This window comes from Delphinus delphis, chromosome 11 (genome assembly GCF_949987515.2).
Source record: "Delphinus delphis chromosome 11, mDelDel1.2, whole genome shotgun sequence".
In the NCBI taxonomy this organism is placed as follows: Eukaryota; Metazoa; Chordata; class Mammalia; order Artiodactyla; family Delphinidae; genus Delphinus; species Delphinus delphis.
Genome location: NC_082693.1, coordinates 75,467,991 through 75,470,392, shown reverse-complemented (window position 1 = coordinate 75,470,392; position 2,402 = coordinate 75,467,991). Strand labels below are relative to the sequence as shown.

General features: G+C 44.0%; 1 protein-coding gene across 4 annotated transcripts in view; it reads right to left on the bottom strand.

Moving 5' to 3' along the window:
• The window catches only part of MRPL42 (mitochondrial ribosomal protein L42), a 28,403-nt gene extending 26,472 nt beyond the window's left edge, over positions 1-1,931 (bottom strand). Inside the window, exons 1-2 of one of the 4 annotated variants that reach the window (XM_060025361.1) lie at positions 1,915-1,931; positions 210-348 (exon numbers count right to left, since the gene is read on the bottom strand). In XM_060025361.1, the coding sequence (XP_059881344.1) occupies positions 210-279 (70 nt within the window). In that variant the 5' untranslated portion in view covers positions 280-348; positions 1,915-1,931. The other 3 variants (XM_060025359.1, XM_060025358.1, XM_060025363.2) reach the window with 3 other exon arrangements.
• Positions 1,932-2,402: the final 471 nt, after the last annotated feature.

Genomic DNA, 2,402 nt, shown 5'->3' with positions numbered 1-2,402 from the left:
TGAAAAAGTTTAAAACTTTTTAAACATTGGACTTCCCTGGTGGTCCAGTGGATAAGACTCCATGCTCCCAACGCAGGAGGCCAGAGTTCAATCCCTGGTCAGGGAACTTGATCCCGCATGCATGCCAAAACGAAGATCTGGCACAGCCAAAATAAATTAATAAATATAAAAGAAACAAACACTTTTTAAACATTAAAAAACTCACTTACTTTGAATTGGAAATAAATGTTTCAAGATAGTTCTGCTTGATATAGCCCATTTTACTGCTGCCAACGCCATGGTGAATCAAGATGCTTATCAGGTGGTATGAAAGATGATTTGAAGAGAAACTGCTTTTAAAATCTGCTTCTAAAAAAAAAAAAATTCCTTCTAGGTATACTATTTTCACTCCTGCATAAGAGATAAAGAAAAATCAGTGCTACCTATGATAAATTAAAGTGACACAATACACTGAACACTACAAAATAGGATCACTGCCGAGAACTACAGTTGCCTAACACAAAACTTTTAAACAACTTTCCATTTCCAGGCAATACAGTACAAAAAGCAACATCATCAAAATGTATAGTAAGATCAGAAACCCAAGAACTATGTCCATTACTATTTATCTTAAATGCAAACTTCTCAACACCTAGTGTAGTTCTTTCCATTCAATGAGTGCTCAGCCAATGTGTAATTACTCTTAGGAACAGTCACTCACACATGCTACACAGAGCATTCTCCTTTCATAAAGCAAATGTGTCGGTGTACAACCTCCCAGGTACCATACACAAGATTTTATTACATCTCTTAAAGGGGTATTCTGTTTCTGATTAAATGAAATATTAAACAAGAAGGCCTAGCCTTGGCTTATTAAATATTGACTTGGAGAAACACATATAAACACCCAAAATCCCAAATAAAATTTCACCCTTTTATATAAGCTTTTTAACTTTCCAAGGTGCTTCCACTACCATTCATTTTACTCTCATCCTAATCATAAGAGGCATCTTTATTTTGATTCATGAAGAAACTAAGGTACAAAATTTAACTAAATTGCTTCCAAGAACTTCAGAGTCAATCCCTTACAAACGGGAAAAGTTTGGGCAAGTCATTCACGAAGCATTCCACGGTAAAATGGGGGGAAACAACCCCAAGCTCCAGGTCTGTTGTGAATAAATGACATACATCACTTGTTTTCAATTGGCCTCGATGACTATTCCCCTCCCACCACCCCCGCACAGTGATAAAAGCTTATTTCAACAGTCTTAGTCGTTGAACTACGCAGGCTGATTCCTTGCACTGTCGGTACATTAGCACTGCCATCCCTGAGTACCTACAGTGTGCCTCGTACACTTTACGACCCATTTTCCTATACATTATATGCTCCTTCACAAGTCTGTGAAGTAGGCGTCTCCATTTAAAACACTAAGAAGCGAGGCTCCGAAAGCTCAAACGGTTTACCTGCCACTTTACTGCTGCTTAATAGGTACTATGGGTGTAACGCAAGCCCACAGCTTCTGACCACGAAATGAGAAACAAAACACTTGAGGGGACGTTAGGTCCCCTCTGTCCGAAACCCAGAGGTCACATTATTCACCCCAGACAGAGAATTCAGAGGGTAAACCCCCTGGCCCGGAATTCAACGCTGGAGCAATAGAGGACTGCGGAGAGTCTGGGAGGGACTGAGGCTTGAGGAACAGGCTACCAGAACCAGGCCCCACGGTAAGCGCGCAGCCACACGCCGGCCCTTCTGCAGGACGGACCGAGTCTGGTAATGCCAGAGGCTTTATCTTGCCGCAAACGACAGGCAGGAGACCTCGACAGCTGCCTATAAACTTTCTGGGCTTGCCCAGCTCTTAGGGACTCCTAGACGGGAGAAGGAGAGGGAACTGGTTACCTTAACTGCAACTCACCGCGAGCCCGCCATCTTACCTCAACTCGGGTCCTAAGAGACACCTCTCCACGCGCCTTCCTGGCTCGCGGGGCACTCTGGGAAATGTAGTCTCCGCGGGAAAGAGCCCCGGTTGCCGTGGGTAAGGCGGGGATCCACCCAACGTGCGCCCGCGTTTAGTTCCAGCAGTTTGCCTGCAGCTTTACCGGCGCTACCCAAGAAAACAAATTCACTGCCCCCACACATATCCTTAGAAAGTAACGAACGCTATTTTTTAAAGTTTATACTAATAATTAGAGCAACTTGAGATCCCTCCTTGCATGAGTTAGGTTTCCCAGGGGAAGAGGCATTTCAGAGAAGTACTGAAGCGGGGTGTGGTTGGATTTGACGTTTGAAATGGGGAAGCATGGGACAGGCTTCAACCTATGTTCTGAGAACTGTGCTAACCAGAACAGTTATTCATTATGGGAGGAGGACGTGCAGGATCCTGGACCTCGCCATGTATCTTAGAGGGAAGAAAAGCCCCCTG